The 18,790-nt window shown below is 56.1% G+C and overlaps 3 protein-coding genes across 4 annotated transcripts; 1 reads left to right on the top strand and 2 right to left on the bottom strand.

The window, feature by feature from the left end:
- Positions 1-697: 697 nt before the first annotated feature.
- On the bottom strand, positions 698-3,000 carry LOC308235043 (centrin-2). Of its 2 annotated transcripts, none has more exons than XM_080643661.1 (2): positions 2,886-3,000; positions 698-1,759 (listed from the first exon to the last, which is right to left on the bottom strand). In XM_080643661.1, the coding sequence occupies exon 2, from the start codon at positions 1,688-1,690 to the stop codon at positions 1,196-1,198; it is 495 nt and encodes a 164-aa protein (XP_080499787.1). In that variant the 5' UTR covers positions 1,691-1,759; positions 2,886-3,000; the 3' UTR covers positions 698-1,195. The 2 variants fall into 2 exon arrangements, with proteins under 2 accessions (XP_080499787.1, XP_080499788.1); XM_080643662.1 differs by having other exon boundaries at positions 718-1,759; positions 2,810-2,950.
- A 104-nt stretch (positions 3,001-3,104) lies between these two features.
- On the top strand, positions 3,105-8,464 carry ZNF584 (zinc finger protein 584; the record flags this gene model as incomplete). Its single annotated transcript, XM_080644029.1, has 3 exons — positions 3,105-3,467; positions 4,624-4,750; positions 6,854-8,464. 3 exons carry the CDS (start codon positions 3,105-3,107, stop codon positions 7,807-7,809), a joined length of 1,446 nt encoding a protein of 481 aa, XP_080500155.1. The 3' UTR covers positions 7,810-8,464.
- Positions 8,465-13,588: 5,124 nt separating this feature from the next.
- ZNF132 (zinc finger protein 132) lies at positions 13,589-18,531 on the bottom strand (the record flags this gene model as incomplete). Its single annotated transcript, XM_080644027.1, has 3 exons — positions 13,589-16,398; positions 17,474-17,642; positions 18,478-18,531. The coding sequence occupies 3 exons, from the start codon at positions 18,529-18,531 to the stop codon at positions 14,093-14,095; spliced, it is 2,529 nt and encodes an 842-aa protein (XP_080500153.1). The 3' UTR covers positions 13,589-14,092.
- Between the last annotated feature and the right edge of the window lie 259 nt (positions 18,532-18,790).

Raw genomic sequence — 18,790 nt, 5'->3', positions numbered from 1 at the left:
TGAGGGGTGAGGGGACAGGAGACCTGCCAGGGGTGGGTCCAGGCAGGGGGACCAGAAAGGGACCCTTGACTGGCAGTTCACAGAAGAGCAGAAGATGATGCTCTCAGCCTGAGTGTGTGCAAGGAAGGCTGCCTGGAGGAAGAGCCCTCAGGGCTGTATCTTCAGGGACACGCAGGGGACATGACAGGTGGCACTGAGTCCGGGGCTACTGGGCCAGTGAGGTGGTGGCTGAGGGTCCAGGGCGGGGCTGGCCCCTCCCTCTCTAACCAGCTTCTCCACCCTCCCGGCCGGGAGCCCAAGGCCTCAGTCTTTCCTTCTGTAAAACGGGGCTGATGACAGAGCCCGGGGACAGCTGGCATCCCCGTCTGCTGATTACTACCTCGACGCCCGCCCGCCCGCCCGCCCGCCCACTGCCCAGGAAGCAAAGGAGCTGCTGAAACCAACCGGGGGCTGGGATCTTGGGGGCCTCCCCCAGCCCGATGCTTGCCGCACAGCCTTTGTGGCCGCCTGGGGCTGTGCCCACCCAGCCCTCCCTCTGCCTACACCCCCCTTGCTGGACGCCCCCCTCCCACCCGTCCCAGGCTTGCTCCTCCTCCCAGGTCCTCTGAACCCCCAAAGCGCAGGCCAGCTCCAGGGCCTGGACTTGCGACTTTGGTTCTCTCTTTCTGTAAAATGGGCTGCAGCAAACACTCTACTTGCAAGGGGAACTCTTTTTTTTCTTAGACTTTATTTTACGACAAAACTAATAGGAAAAACATATCCAAGTGCAAGTGAGAGAACTCACTGGATTTTTTAAGAGAGAAAGCTGCTCTCAGGTGTCAATGCAAACCAGAACCATCGTGGAGACGCCTGCTGTTTGTGGTGACAGTCACAACGTGTTTGCCTGCGGAGTCTTTCTGTGGCGGCATCAGCGCGGGGCTGCACGGCAAGAGCGAAGCAATACGAGGCAGGATGGCAGGTGGGTGAGATGGCTCTGCTCTGTTTTGGAGAATTAAAGGAAGCAGCAGGTCGGTCACCTCACAAAGAACTTTTTTTTGTCAAAGAAAACTTGCAAACGTTGAAAATAAGTGTGAGGTTGTTACTACAGTTCTACAGGGAGGTTAGTGGGGAGAAAAAACATTTGTGCTCTCGAAAACGGGCTTTCACACAACAGCAGCACGAGAACCAGCCGCTGTGCTCGCAGCGAAGAGGAGGCTCAGTAAAGGCTGGTCTTCTTCATGATGCGCAGGAACTCCTGCTCGTTGACCTCCCCGTCTCCATCCCGGTCGGCCTCGTCGATCATTTCCTGCAGCTCCTCGTCCGTGAGGTTCTCGCCCAGCTCCTTGGCCACACGTTTGAGGTTGTTGAACGAGATGGTCCCCGTCTCGTCGTCGTCGAACAGCTTGAAAGCCTTCAGGATCTCCTCCTTGGTGTCCTTCTCGCACATCTTCTGGGTCATCACTGTCAAGAAGTCGTTGAAATTCATCTTCCCCGTCCCTTCCTTGTCGATGTCTCCGATCATTTTCTTGATCTCCTCTTTCTTGGGTTCGAAGCCCAGTGCCCGCATCGCCACCTTCAGTTCCTTGACGTCGATGGTCCCAGTGGCGTCCGTGTCGAAGAGGTCGAAAGCCTGCCGGATCTCCTGGATCTGCTCCTTGGTCAGCTCCGGCTTAGGGTTCGCCCTTTTGCGCTGGGAGGAAGACGATGCCATCTTTGCCTTTTTCTTCAAGCCTTGGAGGCACAAGCCCAGCAGCGAGGAGGCTGGCGTCGCTTCAGGCCCCTGGGAGAAAGGTAACAGAGGAAGGAGGGGTGTGCTGAAGCCAAGAACCCACGGGAAAGACTGGGGGGGGGGGGGGCGGCCTAGACCTGGGGAGGGCTCAGCCTCTGGGAAAGGGGCGCGACAGAGGCAGGGGGGTGCTCTCTAACCCACAGGTATTTGCTGAGCACCCGCTGTGTGCCCAGGGTGCACGGGGAGGAGGCGGGGGGGGGGGGGGGCACCCAGACCCGAGGATGGGAACCTCCCGAGGCGGGGGATGCCCAGAGGACTCAGCAGAGAGCCATCCTCTTGGCCACAGGGCCTCCCCGCCAGGCTCCTGGGACCGCCCCCCCCCCAGCTCAGCACACCGGTCCTAGGTCCTGCCCCCGCCTCCCTCCCCGCCCCCCCGCTTTGTCCTCCAAGGGAGCGGCGGCGTCCAGGTTGACAGATGGGGAAACTGAGGCTGGCGGGCTGGCCAGGGCTTGGACTGGAGAGCATCCTGCAAAGCCCGTCCCCTCGCCCGCCGCCCTGGCCCGGGAGCGCCGTTGCTGAGCGCGTCTTCCCCATCCGCCAAGGTTGTGGGTTCGATCCCTGGTCAGGGCACAGAAGAGACTCAACCAACGAATGCAAATAAAGATGGACAAATCGGCGTGCGTGCGTGCGTGTGTGCGTGTGTCTAAAAACCAATAAATAAAAAATTAAGACCAGCAGGAGTAGCTCAGTGGTTGAACTTTGGCCTATGAACCGGGAGGTCACGGTTGGATTCCGGTCAGGGCACAGGATCCCCTGTAGGGGGCGGCCGGTCCGTGATTCTCTCTCATCACTGATGTGTCTCTCTTTCTCCCTCTCCCTTCCTCCCTGCAATCAACACAAATATATTTTTTAAAGTTAAAAAACAAAAAAACACAAAAACTCACGTCCCCTCAACTCCACGCCCGGGTCCCACCTGGGCCCTGGAAATGCCCTCCCTCGTCCCTCCTCCCTCCGACCCGCTTCAGACCCGCAGCCGCGGTTCTCTCCGCCTCAGTTCCCCCTCCTCGCTAACCCCCGCGACCGGCCCGGCCTCGGGCGTACAGGTGGCGGTGGGGCCAACCCCGCTCTCTCGCCTTCCCCGCTCCCGCGTCCCGGGCGCCGTCGGCCGCGCAGCAACCTGCTCCTCAGCCCCGAGTTGGGTCCGAAGTAACAGCCAAGCCTCGAGCGCAGCTCGCCCAGCAACGCCCCTTCCCTGGACCGTTGTCGGTTGCAACGGCTTGGACGCCCCGCGAGGCACTATGGGAAATGGAGTTCCGGTGCGTCCAGCGGAAGTTGGGAGCGCGCTCCCCTGTCGCCGTGGCAACAAGCAAAGCGGCCTCGCGGGGGGAGCTGGGAAATGCAGTGCGAGCGTGAGGCGTCCGCCGCTCGGACGGGGCGGGACTTCCGGCGCTGCCCGGCGGTGCGCCGTTTGCTCCGGGTGGCGGGTCCGTGCGGGCTCCCGGCGAGTGTGTCGCGGGCCGGCGACTTCCCTCGAGCTCCGCGGGCGGCGGCGAAGGAGAAGGGCGGGGGGCCCCGGTCGCGCCTTCGCCCGCGCCGTGGCCCCGAGTGGCTCCGTCTTCGTCAGGCTCGCGTCCCCCGCGCCTCCGGAGACGGCTCCCCAGCCCTCGGGACCACGTACCCCGCGGATGACGAGCTTCGCAGTTGCCTCGGCGGCCGGAGGTCGCTGCGCCCACAGGTGCCGATGGCCGAGGAGGCGCAGGTGAGTGGAAGGGGGTCCGGTTCCGATGAGCCCAGGACGGAGCCAGGCTGGGAGGCGGGAGGCGGGGGGCGGGCGGGGGGCAGCCGAGCCAAGGCCGGTGGGCGGGGGCCGGGTTCGGAGGTGGGTGCGTGGTTCTGGGCGGCGGGATGGTGGTGGCTGCTCTCCGCGGTGTCGCTCTGGCCCTGGAGTGGGGGGCTGGGTGCCTGGTGGGCGCAAGGGTCGCTGGGGCACCCTAGACCACCAGGTCCTTGTGCCGGAGAGAGAAGGAGGAGCTCTAAGAGGTGACCCCTGGGACTCGGCGGTGGGGTGCCTGGGTGGCAGGAGACGGGGTGCGGCTGGTGCCGCTGGCCCGGGTCGTGGATGGCAGCTGTCTGGTCCCCAGCCTGTGCTGTGGGCCGGGTGCAGGGCCCTGGTGGGCCTCCGAGGTGGGGGCTGAGGGAGAGGGAGAGGGTGGGTGGGTGGGGGTGGGGGCGCAAAGGGAAAGACGTGGCAGGACTGGGAGCCACAGGTCCAGGGCCTGGATGTGTCCTGTGGACGTGAGGGGTTCCCATCGTGAGGCACCCCCCCCCCACGGGGGGCAGTTTGATTTTTAAGGGGGGCAACTTGAGAATGAGTTAACAGTGAACTTGTTGCATTTCTTACGGCTCTAGGGGCCTCATAGACAGCGTATAAATATATACTGTGACATATTTATGCACTTTAGTTCTCTATTATATGTTTTGAAATATACTTGCTATTTTCCCATATCGCTTCATATTATTATTATTATTTTAGTATATTGTATTGACTTTTACAGAGAGGAAGGGAGAAGGATAGAGAGTTAGAAACATCGATGAGAGAGAGGCATCGATCAGCTGCCTCCTGCACACCCCCCACTAGAGATGTGCCCGCAACCAAGGTACATGCCCTTGACGGGAATCGAACCCGGGACCCTTCAGTCCGCAGGCCCACGCTCTATCCACTGAGCCACACCGGCTAGGGCAACAGTTCATTTTTTGAATAATAAGAATTCTATGTCACGGGGGTGGGGCATCAGGAATTTAGAGATGGTTAGGTGGGGCACGGCCAAAGACAGGTCGGGACCCCCTGGTCTGCATTCCGGTCGGCTTTTCTGGCCGCTGCTGACCCCGAGGCTGAGTGGACTCCATCCTCACAGGGCCTGGTCACCTTCGAGGACGTGGCTGTGTATTTTTCCCGGGAGGAGTGGATGCTCCTCACTCCCGCCCAGAGGAGCCTGTACCGGGATGTGATGTTGGACAACTTCTCGCTCACCGTCTCTCTCGGTAAGGCCCTCGGGCTCCGCCAGCAAACTGACCGCCTCTGGCTGTTCCCCACGGGAGTTCCTGTTCATCCTAAAGCCCCCCACGGAGGTTGCTTCCTCCCCAGGTCTCCGGGGTTGGCGCCCAGTACGGGGCGTGTGTTTGTCTCCGCCGCTCTCCGCCGCGCTCCGTGACCCTGCGGAAGCCATGGCCTCTCTGTGCGCCAGGCTTTCCCTTCTTCCAACAGAAGAAATTCTGTAGGGTAGGGCCCTCCCTCTGGGCCAGACTTGAGCTGTGAATTCGAATCGGTAGGTCCGTTTTGGGAGTGTTGCCATCTTAGTGTCTTTCAGTCCATGGATGTGACAAGTCTTTCCATTTATTTAGCTGTTCTGTAATTTTTTTTAAGTATATATTTTATTGATTTTTTACAGAGAGGAAGGGAGAGGGATAGAGAATTAGAATCAACGATGAGAGAGAAACATTGATCAGCTGCCTCCTGCACACCTTCCACTGGGGATGTGCCCGCAACCAAGGTACATGCCCTTGACCGGAATCGAACCCGGGACCCTTCAGTCCGCAAGCCGACGCTCTGTCCACTGAGCCAAACCAGTCAGGGCTATAATTTTTTTAAAAATATTTTTTTATTGTTTTCAGAGAGGAAGGGAGGGCGGGGAGAGAGAGAGAAACATCAATGATGAGAGAGAATCAATCATCCATTGGCTGCCTCCTGCACGGCCCACGCTGGGGATCGAGCCTGTGACCCGGGCCTGTGCCCTGACTGGGAGTCGAACCGTGACCTCCTGGTTCATAGGTTGATGCTCAACCACTGAGCCACATTGGCCGGACCTCAATGAATGTTTAAATGTACAGGGGAGGCCGAAGCCGGTTTGGCTCAGTGGATAGGGCGTTGGCCTGCGGACCGAAGGGTCCCGGGTTCGATTCCGGTCGGGGGCATGTGCCTTGGTTGCGGGCACATCCCCAGTGGGAGGTGTGCGGGAGGCGGCTGATCGATGTTTCTCTCTCATCGATGTTTCTCTCTCATCGATGTTTCTGGCTCTCTATCCCTCTCCCTTCCTCTCTGTGAAATGTCAATAAAATATATTTAAAAAAAAAAAAAAAAGAAAGAAAGAAATGTACAGGGGAGGTTTCGCCCTGATGGTTTGGCTCGGTGGATAGAGTGTCGGCCTGCGGACTGAAGGGTCCCGGGTTCGATTCCGGTCAAGGGCATGTACCTTGGTTGCGGGCACATCCTTAGAGGGGGTTGTGCAGGAGGCAGCTGATTGATGTCTCTCTCTCATCGATGTTTCTAACTCTCTGTCCCTCTCCCTTCCTCCCTGTAAAAAATCAATGAAATATATTTTAAAAATAATAATAAAATAAAAATTTAAAAATATACAGGGGAGGTTTCTTGTCTAATCCTCAGTTTCCTTCTGGTTGCCATGGTGACAGGAGCTTCCTGTGGTGTGTGGCTGGCCAGGTCAGCCTTCACTTGGGCTGGCCTCTCACACTGTCTCCTCCTAGGATTTGTGCATTTGGGGTCCCCTGTGGTGGCCCAACTGGAGGGTGAAGAGGAGCACTGGGTCCCCAGCATGGTGGGCGTGACTCTGGTCAGCAGAGCAGGAGCCGGGAGGGGTCCTGGTCTCGGCGAGTGTGGCCAGAGGTCCCTCGTTCTCAGGGGTGGACTGCAGCGTGCTGGTGGCGGGGTCCGTGTGCACTGGCGTTTCCCACCGCCCTTTCCCATCTCCACCCTGGTCGGGCCCCGAGGACCCACCTCTCGCCTCTGTGTCTTGTCATTTCCCCTTCTCGGTGCTCAGTCTTCTCCTCGGCGTAGACGCAGCCTCTTCAGGTGCTCACCGCCACCAGCAGCTCGGGCCCTGCCGGACGCCGCTGCGGGGCGTGATGCGGAGGCCCAGCTCTCCCCGCACCGCTCCTCGCCCCTGTCCAGGTCTGCCCCGGGCTGCGGCCTGGCAGAGCCCTGCTGTGGCGCCCCAGCCCTTTCTCACCCAGACAGCCCCCGCCCCCTCCTGGCCGTCTGCGGGCTCCTGTCTGGGTGTGTCGCACACACACTGGGGTAGAGGTGTCTCCTCCCTCTCATCCAGCTATTGGCACCTGACCTTGCCGTTTCAGGGTGTCCCCGGACACTGGACGACGCGGAGGCCCCTCCTCAGCAGGTGAAGAGCTGTGGAGTCCACCGGTCAGAGAAGCACCCTCGGTGTGGGGAGCCTGAGGAGGACGTCCCTGCCCCGCCAGGCCACCCCCAGCACCAGGCCACCCACGGTGCGGCGGGGCCGCCCAGCTCTGGGCGCCATCAGCAGCAGCAGGGAGTCCGGTGCAGCGGCTGCGGGAAAGCCTTCCCGAAGGCCTTGGCGCTCCTGGACCACCTGGTAGCTCACTGCGAGGAGAGACCCCTCAGGTGCCCCAAAGGTGGACATGCCCCCAAGGAGAACGGGGCCCTGGTTAGTCACAGGAAGACCCACGCGGGAGGAACGCCCCACGTGTGTCACGCGTGTGGCAAGGCCTTCAGTTACCCATCGAAACTGAGGAAGCACCAGAAGGTGCACACGGGCATCAAGCCTTTCGAGTGCGGTGAGTGCGGGAGAACCTTCAACCGCAAAGACGCCCTCGTTCTGCACCGGAGGATCCACACTGGAGAGAGGCCCTACGCCTGCGGCGAATGCGGCAAAGCCTTCAGCGTTCTGTCCACCCTCATCCGGCACCGGAGAGTTCACGTCGGAGACAGGCCGTTTGAGTGCCGGGAATGTGGGAAGTTCTTTAAGTACAGCCAGAGCTTCACCCTCCACCAGAGAGTTCACACTGGAGAGAAGCCTTACGAGTGCACGCAGTGTGGGAGAGCGTACGTGACCCGCTCGGGCCTGTACCAGCACTGGAAGGTCCACACCGGGGAACGGCCCTATGAGTGCGGCCTGTGCGGGAAGACCTTCACCACCAGGTCCTACCGCAACCGGCACCAGCAGTTCCACACGGGGCAGAGGGCCTACGGGTGCGCGGAATGCGGGAAAGCCTTCAAACACAGTTCCACGCTCCTTCAGCACAAGAAGGTCCACGCGGGAGCAAGGTCATAGGCCGCCGGGGTGTGGGAAGGCCTTTCGCCGTAGCTGGCACCTTGCTCAGCGCGGAAGGTATCTCTTCAGGAAGAAGACTGAGGAGAGGAGCCATTGAGAGGTGAGCCAGGCACACCCCAGCACCCCCGCTGGGAGGGGTCAGGTGTGTGGGCAGCTTTTGGGAGCTGTATTGCACTCTGACCTGCCCAGGCCTCTGCCGTCTGGCAGTCCCCAGGGTGGCATGTCACCCAGGGTGCTCCCTGCTCGGTGTAGAACAGAGAGTGTTGGAGCCCATGTTGGGCGTTACATCCCGACTGGTTTAGTTGTGGGCATGACCCAGCTGTGGCCAGTGGTAGCTAAGCAGTGCCCACGGGGGCGTGCGGGCAGGTGAACTGGTCTCTCATACTGCTGACAGTGCACGGGCACCTGTCCCACTGCTCTGGAGGGCACAGCAATGAGGCGGTGCTTGCCTTGGCTCGTGCTGGTCAGTGGGCTGAACATCCGTGCACACAGAGGTGGTCGATCCGATGCTCAGTCAGGGCACATGCCCGGTTTGCAGGCTCGATCCCCAGCAGTGGACACGCAAGAGAGGCAACAGATCGATGGTTCTCTCTCATCGATGGATGTTTCTCTCTTTCCCTTCCCCTTTCTCTCTCTAAAATCAATAAAACCCATTTTTTTAAAAAAGGCCTTGTCACCTTTAATCCTGGGGATTCCGGTCTCTGTGTGAGGGAATAAAGGACAAAATTGGGCTCATGAATAGAGGGAACGGCTTCCCTGACTCTTGTCCGCCGGGGGAGGGGTGGGGGGGACAGCAGAACGCAGGGCACAGCTGTACTTGGTCGGGCTGGCTTGCAGTGGCACCTAAGATCAGAAGGGCGACGCCGGAAGGCTTGTGGGTGAATCGTGTCATCTGGGTGTCGGGTTTCCTGGTGGGTCAAGAATGGGGGAGCTGCTCTAAGAAGGCTCACGTGTCTGGGGGGCAACAGAGCCAGGCCCGTGTTACCGGGGAACGCTCCTCAGTCCGCAGCCTGGGTCAGAGGAAGCTGTCCCCAGAGTCAGCTCCGAAGCCGTGTCCTCTGAACTGGAACGCGGTAGTGAGGTCTAATAGACTAACCATAAAACCCGCCGGGCCTGTGGGAATAGATGTGGCTCAGGAACACTGCAGACAGCGGGGTGGGGGGTGGGGGGTTTCTCAGGCACGCTAGCGTGTCCAAGCTGGCTCTGAAGGGGCTTCCACAAACGTTTCTGAAGGGGCTGTGGGTTGCAGAGCTTCCTGGGGATTGTGGGCCTGTTACCTGTGACCGGGGTCACGCTCACCACATGGTCTAGAGGCCTCTGGGTCCTAGCCCCACCGGGCATGCTCACCTCGTGGCCGTGACCCCGGGAGTCCTGGTGTCTGCACGCCGTGGGGCCGTCGCTGTTGCTGCCACTGTGTCTGGGCCCCAGGGAGAGAAGTGGTTGAATCAACATAGGGATCCAGATGTTCTGGGTTGTGGGGGCTTTTGATTTACAACGTCTTGAAAATTTCGCCACAAGTAAAATGTCAGCTCAGCCAACTATACGTGGCCTGTAGCCGTGTCCCTGGCCCCGAAGTGCTTCTTCCTGTTGGTGGGAATGGTGTTTGGAGAGTCGGGGACCCCAGACTCCAGGGGCCTTGGGGCTGCCCCTCCTCTGTCAGGTTTGATGGAGCCATTGAATTGGTACCCCTCCCCCGGGAACTGGCTTCCCAGGTCATTTCACTACGGACATTCCCTCTGCTGAGACCGCTTTTTGCTTGTGGTGACCGCATTCCATTCTCTCCCCTCCGGGTCTGCATGAAGAAGTCTCGGCCCAGGAAAAATCCCGCCGAAAGTCCTTCAAAAGCCGCTGACTCCCGTCACTGGGGGCTGGAGCCAGCCAGGCTCAGCCACCTGGTGTGCGGACGATGGAATAAATTCGTAATCAACCCCTCACCACTCTGGCCTCTGGCGACCTACCATCCTCCTGATGGCGGGAAGGGTGATGGCCACACGGGGTGGGACCCCAGGCAAGCTCGCATTCAGGGGAGTTTTGGGTCGGTCTGCTCAATTCCCCCTCCTGCATCATAAAGTGTATGCCCACCTCTAAGTCTGTTCAGTCTTCCCTGAGTGTAATAACTGCCTGCCTCCAACTTGGGCATCTGAGTGAGAGCAGATTTAAAGTCCAGCTGAGTTGCCTGGCTGTGAGTTCAGTTCCTGGTCAGGGCACAGGCCCGGGTTGCTGGCTCAATCCCCAGTGTGGGACGTATAAGAGGCAGCCGAATGACGATTCTCTCTCATCATTGATGTTTCTATCTCACGCTCCCTCTCTGAAATCAGTAAAAAAAAAAAAGGTTGCCGGTTTGATTCCCCATCAGGGCACATGCCCAGGGTTGTGGGCTCGGGTCCAGCAGGGGGCATGTAGGAGACAGCCCATCAATGTTTCTCTCTCATCAATGTTTCTATCTCTCCCTCTCTCTTTAAAAAAAAAAATTTAAGCCTGACCGGCGTGGCTCAGTAGTTGAGCATCAATCTATGAACCAGGAGTCACGATTTGATTCCTAGTCAGGGCACATGCCTGGGTTGCGGGCTCCATCCCCAGTAGGGGGCGTACAGGAAGCAGCCAATCAATGACTCTCATCATTGATATGTGTATCTCTTTCTCCCTCTCCCTTCCTCTCTGAAATCAATAAAAATACATTTAAAAAAGTTAAAGTCCAGCTGAGCCAGGTGGAGCTCAGATCTGCAAGCAAGTGGGTTTGGGTAGACATGGGTCATTGGAGCTCCATCGCTGTGTGGGTGGGTGGCCTTGGCTAGATCTTGTAGGGCAGCCCCTGCTTCCGGGTGAAGGGCCCCCCCCACCTGGCCCGAATCTGCTTTCTGGTGTTTGGCTGGGTCTCCACGTACAGCAGCCAACCTGATGGGGAACAGGTGGAGAGTCACGTTGCCCTGGTGATGCAGGGACATCCTCAACAAAGCCAGCGGCTGGGACCCTCTGAGCTGTCCAGGGTACCAGTTTGGGTGGGACTCATTCTGTACTGAACCGGGACGGGCCTCACCCCAGCCTGTAGGGTATGAGTTCTTGATTTCGTGCGGGAAAGATTTCACAACATGAGTTACAGGAGAGACATATTGATCAGTTGCCACCGGAACGCGGTGGGTACGGGCCCTTGACTGGGAATCGAATCTGCAACCCTAGGGTATGCTGGCCGACATGCTAACCCCTCGGGCACACCAGCCATGGCCAAATGCATTTTAAAAAAATATATTGATTTTAGAGAAGGGAGAGGGATAGAAACATCAATGATGAGAGTCATTGATCACACGCCCCACGTTCCCTTCATGAGCTCTTGCACTCAGTGCCCTGATGGAATCGAACCATGACTTCATGGTTTATAGGTCGACAACCACGGAGCCACGCCGGCGGGCCCGGTGCCTTTTTAATAAGCCAGTGCATCAAGATGAGTGTGTAGGGGGTTTTGGATTATCCTTCGGCCTGTTTTATCCCAGGTCCGTCTGGCTTCGTGGGCGTTTGTGTTATTGGTTCTCCAACTTCATCTGTCCGTGGGTTTAGCTACAACAAGGGACATTAATTGGGTCTTTGCTCTCTACTTTCCCAGGCCAGGGTGAGTTAAGCTATGCATTTTCTAGTAAGGGATTGCAGGGGTGGGCAAACTTTTTGACTCGAGGGCCACAATGGGTTCTTAAACTGGACCGAAGGGCGGGAACAAAAGCATGGATGGAGTGTTTGTGTGAACTAATATAAATTCCAAGTAAATTGGCTCAGTGGATAGAGCGTAAATTCCAAGTAAACTCGGAGGGGAGAGCAAGAGAACCGGATAGAACAGCCGGATCTGGCCCGCGGGCCGTAGTTTGCCCACGGCTGGGTTAGGGTGTAAGCCATTTGCTCTCAAATGCCCTTGCTTAGGGAGGATAAGGTCTTGCAATTCATAAGCAGGCTGTAAATTGCCCAAACTGTTTAGCCTTAATTTTCTTGTCTCAGTTCCCCCATTCCACCTGCCCAGGGATTTTCCTAGCTTCTTACTATCCTGCCATCATTCCATCATGTTAGCCAAAACCTCACCTGGAAAAACCAGCTCCAGCAGCCCATGGTCATAGCCTCTGTCCTGGGACTGTCCTCTCCCCAGATTCTCTTCCAGAATCCACACAGCAGCTCCTGGGCCCAGGACACTTCTTTGGGGGTACCCTCAGCTAGTCATGGATGCCTGCCCCTCCCTGGTCCTCTCTGCCTCTCCCAGTGACGCTCCAACAACTGAGCCAAGATGTCCTCTCTCCGTGAGTCCCTGCGCTCACTGCCTTGTTAAGAGTTATTTTCTCCCTTTCTGTGTCCTCCGTGCCTCGATGTCAGGCTGGATTCGAACCCTCCACCACCCGTTTGTCCTTTCGGACATCTGGACGTTGGAAATCAGGGCTGCGTTTGTGCTTGTTAAATACACAATATACCAAAAGGGCTCAGGGCTTCACTGATATTGATGACGCTAGTGCTTCTTGCCTTTTATAGTTCATCTACAGAGGTAAAACGCTTATTTTTTTCACTGGTGTGCGACATTCCTGGACCCCATGTCAGCAGGGCAAGCGTCAATTCATTTCCTCACAGTAAACAAGTCAGTTTGGTGACAGCTGTGAGTAAACGCGCACGTCTCCATATTAATTAAGCAGGGGGCAGGGTTGAAACTGAGTATTCTGTTTGATACCTTGTCTTATAAGACTGAACTGGTTCGCCCAGCCAGCGTGGCTCAGTGGTTGAGCATTGACCTATGAGCCAGAAGGTCATGGTTCAATTCCCAGTCACATGCCCTGGTTGCGGGCTCAATCCCCGGTGTGGGGCGTGCAGGAGGCAGCCGATCAATGATTCTCTCTCATCATTGATGTTTCTATCTCTCTCCCTTCTCCTCTGAAATCAATAAAAATTAAAAAATTAAAAAAGACTGAACTGGTTCATGAGGGCAAACATCATTTTGCTCTGTAGATGCCCATGAGGGGGGACCTTTCTCATATCTACTGTCACAGTCTGCTCTGTCTGCTGTAACAAAGTACCACAGCTTGGGTGGCTTAAACAACAGAAATTTCTCACATTTCTTAGAGGCTGGGACGTCCAAGATCCAGGTGCTGGCCTATTTCAACCCAGGTGTGTGTGTTTTTCAACCGAGGCTTGTTGACGAGCGCTCCCTTCCTTCCTTCCCATCACTCCGATGTCCTCACATGGTTTGGAAAGAGGAAGCTCGGATATCTCTTCCCTTCTTATAGGGACAGTAATCCCTTCATCAGGTTCCAGCCTCTGATCTCACCTATACCTGTTTACCTCTCAAAGGCCCCACCTCCTAAACCCATCACGGAGGGGGCTGGGCTTAGACCTATGAATTTTGGGGAGGATGCAAACATTCGTCCATGACATCACCTAAGGAAGCAAAGTGATTCTTTGCGACTCTAGTATATGAAGAGCTTAGTCTTCATGGTGACCAGACAAAATGTCAGTTTTATAAAATAAAACAAACTAGTGGCAGTTGTGAATATTAGTATCAGAATAACAATACTGGCCGAAACCGGTTTGGCTCAGTGGATAGAGCGTCGGCCTGCGGACTGAGGGGTCCCGAGTTCGATTCCGGTCAGGGGCATGTGCCTGGGTTGCGGGCACATCCCCGGTGGGAGGTGTGCGGGAGGCGGCTGATCGGTGTTTCTCTCTCATCGATGTTTCTGGCTCTCTGTCCATCTCTCTCCCTTCCTCTCTGTAAAATATCAATATATTCAAAACAAAACAAAACAGAATAATACTGGAACTTAGGGAAAATTTTCCATTAAATACCACCCACCCTCGGGAACACACATCTTCCCAAGTAGCCCCAGCTGGACATCCCTCAAGGCCCCTCACCCAGCACGGGGCCAGCTCATTCCTTCTCAGAGACAATGGGAATGAAGCCATTCCATTGGGTCCAGGACAATCCCGATTAGCTCTGGGAAAGGGGAAGGAGGGCCCAGGAAGACGTTTTCTCTGTGCATATGCAGATGACCACTGCAAATATTTGGATCCAGGCAGGCTGGAAAGAGGATTGTGCTCCAGGGGACACAGCTCTGGCCAGGTTCCTAGGCTGCTCAGAAAGGGCACAGTAGCTCCTGACGTTTTCTCCACATCAGTGGGACACGAAGGTAATTTCTCTGTGGGGGTTCTGCTGCGTGAAGTTGAACCCACAAAGTCAATATCCATAAGGCTCCTCTCAGGTATGAACCCTTTTATGCTGAGCAAGGCTGCAGGGGCGGCTGAAGACTGTCCCACAGTGGCCACACTCCTAAGTCCTTTCTCTGGTGTGAACTGCCTGGTGTTGAACAAGTGTGGATTTCTCACTAAAAGCTTCCCCACACTGACGGCACTCGTAGGGCTTTTCTTGTGTGTGAACTCTCTGGTGGCGAACCAGGTGAGAGCTGGTGGTGAAGGCTCTCGGGCATTCACTGCACTCAAAAGGCTGTTCTCCAGTGTGAACTCTCCAGTGATAAACGAGGCTGTACTTTTGGCTAAAGAACTTCCCACACTCACTGCACCCATAAGGCCTTTCTCCAGTGTGAACTTTCTGATGTTTAACGAGAATGGAGTTTTGGCTAAAGAATTTCCCACATTCATTGCACCCATATGGCCTTTCCTTGGTGTGAATCCTCCGGTGCTTAATGAGGCTGGAACTGTGAGCGAAGGCCTTCCCACACTCGCTGCAGGCGTAAGGCCTTTCTCCGGTGTGAATCCTGCAGTGCTGAACCAGGCTGGAACTGCAGCTGAAGGTTTTCCCACATTTGCTGCACTCGTACGGCCTCTGCCCGGTGGGTACTCTCTGGTGCTGAGTGACGGTGGTGCTACGGCTAAAGGTTTTCCCACATTCAAAAGGCTGCTCTCCAGTGTGAACTTTCTGATGCCGAAGGAGGTGGGAGCTTTGCCTGAAGTGTTTTCCACATTCACTACATTCAAAAGGCCGCTCTCCACTGTGAACTCTCTGGTGCTTAGCAAGATTGGAGGTTTTGTTAAAAGCTCTTCCACATTCACTGCACTCAAAAGGCCTTTCTCCGGTGTGAATCTTGCAGTGCTGAACCAGGCTGGAATTGCGGCTGAAGGTTTTCCTACATTTGCTGCACTCGTATGGCTTTTGCCCGGTGTGTACTCTCTGGTGCTGAGTGAGGGTGGTGCTAGTGCTGAAGGCTTTCCCACATTTGCTGCACCCAAAGGGCCGCTCTCCAGTGTGAACTTTCTGATGTCGCAGGAGGTGGGATCTTCGGCTGAAGCCTCCTCCACATTCACTACATTCATAAGGCTGCTCTCCACTGTGAAGTCTCTGGTGCTGGGCAAGATTGGAGTTTTTGTTAAAAGTTCTTCCACACTCACTGCACTCAAAAGGCCTTTCTCCGGTGTGAATCCTGCAGTGCTGAACCAGGCTGGAACTGCGGCTGAAGGTTTTCCCACATCTGCTGCACTCGTATGGCCTTTGCCCGGTGTGTACCCTCTGGTGCTGAGTGAGGGTGGTGCTACTGCTAAAGGTTTTCCCACACTCACTGCACCCAAAGGGCTGCTCTCCAGTGTGAACTTTCTGATGTCGAAGGAGGTGGGAGCTTTGCTTGAAGTCTCTTCCACATTCACTACATGCAAAGGGCCGCTCTCCAGTGTGAACTCTCTGGTGCTTAACAAGTTCAGAGTTGTTGTTAAAAGCTTTTCCGCACTCACTGCACTCAAAAGGCCGTTCTCCAGCATGAACTTTCTCATGCCGAGTGAGGTGTGACCTGGTATTCAAGGCTTTCCCCCATGCACTGCACTCATAAGGCCTTTTTCCTGTGTGAATTCTCTGGTGTTGAACAAGTGTGAGTTTGTGGCTGAAGATTTTCTCACAGTCACTATACTCACAGTGTTTTATTCCAGTGTGAAATTTCTGGTGCTCCCTCAGCTTAGATAGGTCAATAAAGGCCTTCCCGCACTCTTTACATGCATGAGATGTTTCTCCAGTGTGAAATTTTTGGTAATTGACAAGGGTTGATTTCTCCTCTAAGGAATTTACAACTGTTGGGCATCTAAATGGTGTCTCTTCAGAGTGAGTTCTCAGGTGGTTGAGGAGCTTCTTTGTGGTATGGACTCCCGGGAACTGCCCAAGGCTGGAACTGTGTGGGAAGGCCTCCCTGCACTCTGTGCTCCCATGTGACTTCCCACTACGGTTGACGGCCGGGTGCTGGCGGAGGTCATGGCTGTCTGAGACATCCTTCCATCCTTCCCTGCAAGTGAAGGGCTTCTCTGACAGGTAGACTATAGAGCTCTTCACAAATGAATCCCTGTCCTTGTCCCATCTGCAGGACTTCTCTCCACTGCGCTCCTTCCGGTGCTGGGGAAGGTTCGCGTTGAACCAAAACCTTCTTGCACATGCTCCACACGTGTAGGGGGTCTCCTCAGGATGTGTTCCCTGATGCTCATCAAGGTGCAAAATGTCTTTCACAAATGGGCCACACATGTCACAGGTATCAGTCTTCTCGGTAGAAGGATGTGTATTGGGGATCCTGACCTGGGACACCCCTTCTACAGAAGCATTCTGCTTGGAACAGGCCTCCTCGTCTTCCACTTCATGCCAACAACCTAAAAACGGAGAAATGTCTCGTTAACTGAGTGTTCAGTTTGGTGCAAAGGGTGACTTCCTAAGGAAAGTGTAACTGACACGTATAAGAAGGGGCCCAAGGGACCTGTGACAGAATTGAGGCTAAAAGGCACGCTGTGTAGGATGGCACCCAGCCACGCCACAGAATAAAGAAGGCTTCACCAGAGGCAAGGACAGAGGTGGGGGAGAGGACACGAATAAACACTCCTTGAAGAAAAACGTGTGTACACACACACACAAGTGAAAGATGCTCAACGTTATTAGTCATGGGAGAAATGCAAATCCAATCCACAAGGAGATACCACTTCACACCCACTAGGATGGCTGTAAGAAAACAACACAACACAAAACAGTGACCAGTGTTATTGAGGAAAGAAAGAAACCAGAGCACTCATGCACTGCACTGGGAAAGAAAATGGTGCCACCGTCTTAGAAAACAATGGGGAAGTTCTATTCCTATGTATCTACCGAAGAGAAATGAAAACGTATCTACACAAAAACTCTTACGGAGCCCTAACCGGTGTGGCTCAGTGGATAGAGCATTGGCCTTCGGACTCAAGGGTCCCAGGTTCGATTCCGGTCAAGGGCATGTACCTGGGTTGCGGGCACATCCCCGGTGGGGGGTGTGCAGGAGGCAGCTGATTGATGTTTCTCTCTCATCGATGTTTCTAACTCTCTCTCCCTTCCTCTCTGTGAAAAATCAATAAAATATATTTAAAAAAAAGAAAAAGAAAAATCATCTTATGGAAGAAGGGGCAGAACCAGGGCAGGGCCCCACACAGGGTCAAGCTCAGTGGGATCCATTAGGCAGCCTGGAGATGCCAGACCCCCGACCTCTGCTCCCACAGGGTCCTAGCCAGCAGCTACGAGGACCACTCATGAGGCTGCCCAGGAAGAGACAGAGGGGTGCACACAGCCGGATCCCAGCTCCTGCAACATGAAACCTGGGAAGGAAGCAGCATCCATGACTGGGCCTGGGGACAAACAGAACTTTCTATGGGAAAAAGGCACAGGGCGAAGCTGGTCACCGTGGTGCGACCGGGCAAAGGGTCTTACCAAGTGAGGCCATGAGCTCAAAGATCTCCAGCATCACATCGCGGTACAGGTGCCTCCGAGCCTCATTAAGGAGCCCCCACTCCTCCTTGGAGAAGTACACGGCCACGTCCTCGAAGGTCACTGGGCTCTGCAGTGAGGAGACAGCTGAGCCAGGGGGCCAAAAGGCAGGCTGGAAAACAAACACACAAAATGCTCCAACGGACACATCCCGGCCCTTGACCTGTGACTGAGAATTCTGCAAACTCTGCCACTGTTCTCTCCTCTTCTTGTGACGCCCTCAGGCCATCCTCCCCTCACCCACCCGCAGCCTCTCCTCCTCCTCAGGCCCCCACTTCAGAGGAGGTAACCCGCCCCGGCACCACTGGTGTCCCTTTCTCCTTGCGGTCACTGCATTCAGGCCAATCCAACCTAGAACAACAAAAGGCAGCTGGGGCCCTGGCCGGTGTGGCTCAGTGGATAGAGCGTCGGCCTGCGGACTGAGGGTCCCAGGTTCGATTCTGGTCAAGGGCATGTACCTTGGTTGCCGGCACATCCCCAGTGGTGGGTGTGCAGGAGGCAGCTGATGGATGTTTCTCATCGATGTTTCTGACTCTCTATCCCTCTCCATTCCTCTCTAAAAAAATCAATATATTAAAAAAATATTGTTAATCTTCACCTGAGGATATTTTTCCCACTGATTTTTAGAGATTGGGAGGGAGAGGGAAAGGAGAACGGGGAGGGGGAAAGAGAAACATGTGAGAGAGACACATCCATTGGCCGCCTTCTGCACACGCCCCCCCCCGCCCCCCGCAACCAGGGCCGGGGTTCGAACCTGCAACCCAGATACGTAGTCTTGACCGGGAATCGAACCCACGACCCTTTGGGGCACGGGCCAACACTCTAACCCCTGAGCCACACCGGCCAGGTCTACTCTGCCCAGAGTCTCGGTCCCCGCCCGGACCCCAACCCACAGCTGCACGTGACCCTGGGGCTCCGGGATCATGAGGGTGGGGATCCCCACTCACCCGCGGAGAGTCCATCCGCGACGCTGCCGGCCGGGTCGGATCCTGCGGGTTCATCCGTACCCCGCACACCACTGGGTGGGCGACCACGGGCTAACGGCGCGCTCGGGGCCTCATTCTCCCGGTATCAACGGAACTGAGAACCTGGGATCTTCCTCCCTCCCGAGGCTGTGGAACCCAGACGGAGCGCGGAGACTCGTCGCGTCAGTTCCACCCCCGGGAAAACCGAAGGAGGCACCATTCGCGGGGGTGAAAGTGTCTGCAAAGTCGCGGTGAAGGTCCCGACCCTTTCCTGTCCCCTTCTCCTTCGCTCCAG

Source organism: Plecotus auritus (assembly GCF_963455305.1).
Source record: "Plecotus auritus genome assembly, chromosome: 10".
Classification (NCBI taxonomy): domain Eukaryota; kingdom Metazoa; phylum Chordata; class Mammalia; order Chiroptera; family Vespertilionidae; genus Plecotus; species Plecotus auritus.
Note: the sequence above shows the minus strand (reverse complement) of the source record. Positions and strands in the feature narration are given on the sequence as shown.

What these genes read in the sequence shown, in the direction of transcription:
- LOC308235043 (XM_080643661.1), bottom strand. Translation starts at nt 1,690, where the DNA reads ATGGCATCGTCTTCCTCCCAGCGCAAAAGGGCGAACCCTAAGCCGGAG.